General features: G+C 35.6%; 1 protein-coding gene across 1 annotated transcript; it reads right to left on the bottom strand.

The window, feature by feature from the left end:
• Positions 1 to 651: 651 nt before the first annotated feature.
• On the bottom strand, positions 652 to 1,200 carry LOC127810052 (actin-depolymerizing factor 7). Its single transcript, XM_052349272.1, has 2 exons — positions 947 to 1,200; positions 652 to 805 (listed from the first exon to the last, which is right to left on the bottom strand). Exons 1-2 carry the CDS (start codon positions 1,186 to 1,188, stop codon positions 652 to 654), a joined length of 396 nt encoding a protein of 131 aa, XP_052205232.1. The 5' UTR covers positions 1,189 to 1,200.
• Positions 1,201 to 1,507: the final 307 nt, after the last annotated feature.

Genomic DNA, 1,507 nt, shown 5'->3' with positions numbered 1-1,507 from the left:
AGAGAATAGTTTCTAATTGTTTTGAAAATGCTGGCACAGATTGATACCAACTAAGGTCTATTTTGTGTGCGAAAATGTGCAGTTTTGCAAACTCAAAAGGTATTTATTTATTATGAAATTGATACACTTTAGTAAAATTTAGTAGTTTTTAAGAAGTAACCTAATTTTCAACTATATTATTTGATTCCAAGAGGCTAAAAAGTCTTGAAGGTCTCTAATGTTACTTATGGTAGTCCTTAATGGGGAAGCTCAGGAAACCCTGAAGAGAGATCCTCCAAGGTCTCGTCTCTCGAGCAGGGATGCTCATCTCAAACAATATTAGTCCTTAATAGGGTACATAAAGAATGAGAAGTTAGCCCAGTACATGATTAAGAGTGAGAAGTTATATAATTGGGATTAATGAGAAAGAAATTAGGACGACAAACAAACACGTACGACACAAGATATATAATAATGATAATAATACAGGACATTAATATATATATATATTAATTAATTAAATTACTAGCCTACGTGTGCATGGTTGATGAGTACAATAGCAGGGAAATTAACAAAAGGAAGGGCGGCCACAAATGTAAAATTTGACAAGGAATTAATTAACAGGGGAAGAGAAATAATAAATTAATATATAATAATGGGTTTGGTAATTGATCAGATCATCGCTCGAGCTTTTACAATGTCCATGCTCATTTCACTGGGGTCTGTTGCCTGCAGCTCAACCTGTATGCCGTCAAGCTCCCTCTTGAATCTGTCCTTGGAACTCGCATACACCATCTTCATCCTCACCTTTGAGGTATCAGGAGACCTGACATTATATAATTATATATATATTAATATTTATTAATCATTCTCATCAAAACTTCAAATTATTATTATTATATATATATATAACATAATAATTATAATAAAGTAGCTAGCTAGGCATGGTTACGTGGTATATATGTACCAGGCGATGAAGAAGATCTTGCTCTTCTGGCAATTCTCGTCCGTGGTGAAGTCGAAGTCGAAGACGGCGTAGCGGCACTCGTCGGCGGGGAGGGAGGCGGTGAAGTCTTCGTAACTTTCCTCCGGGCTGCCGAGCTTTTCCACCACCACCTGTTGGCCCTCGATCCTGAAGATGATGAAGCGGTAGTTCCTCTTCGCCTTTAGCTCCAAGAACTTCAGTTTACAGTCGTCTTCAACCGCCATTCCGGACGCCGAATTCGCCTACCACGCACAATAGAATAGACAAATATAAATATATATATATATTTGTATGTATGGTGGCAGTATTATATATTTTGATCATGATATATACATTTTTTATGGAAGAATTATTAATAGTACGTTTTCTTAATTTCTTTCTAAAACATTGTGTTGAAATTACTCAAAGTTTAAGAAACAACAGGAGAAGAAAATCTCGTTCGTTCCAGAAATTATCGTTACACAGAATGAGAATGGTTTTGTTTTCACAATTTTCATTGTTTAATTTCATGAACCCCGGCCAGCTGAGAAAACAAATAAATTA

This window comes from Diospyros lotus, chromosome 1 (assembly GCF_014633365.1).
Source record: "Diospyros lotus cultivar Yz01 chromosome 1, ASM1463336v1, whole genome shotgun sequence".
In the NCBI taxonomy this organism is placed as follows: Eukaryota; Viridiplantae; Streptophyta; class Magnoliopsida; order Ericales; family Ebenaceae; genus Diospyros; species Diospyros lotus.
Note: the sequence above shows the minus strand (reverse complement) of the source record. Positions and strands in the feature narration are given on the sequence as shown.

What these genes read in the sequence shown, in the direction of transcription:
- LOC127810052 (XM_052349272.1), bottom strand. Translation starts at nt 1,188, where the DNA reads ATGGCGGTTGAAGACGACTGTAAACTGAAGTTCTTGGAGCTAAAGGCG. An exon ending in AAGATCTTCTTCATCGCCTG is followed by an intron (nt 806 to 946) that starts GTACATATATAC and finishes ATATAATGTCAG; the next exon opens with GTCTCCTGATACCTCAAAGG.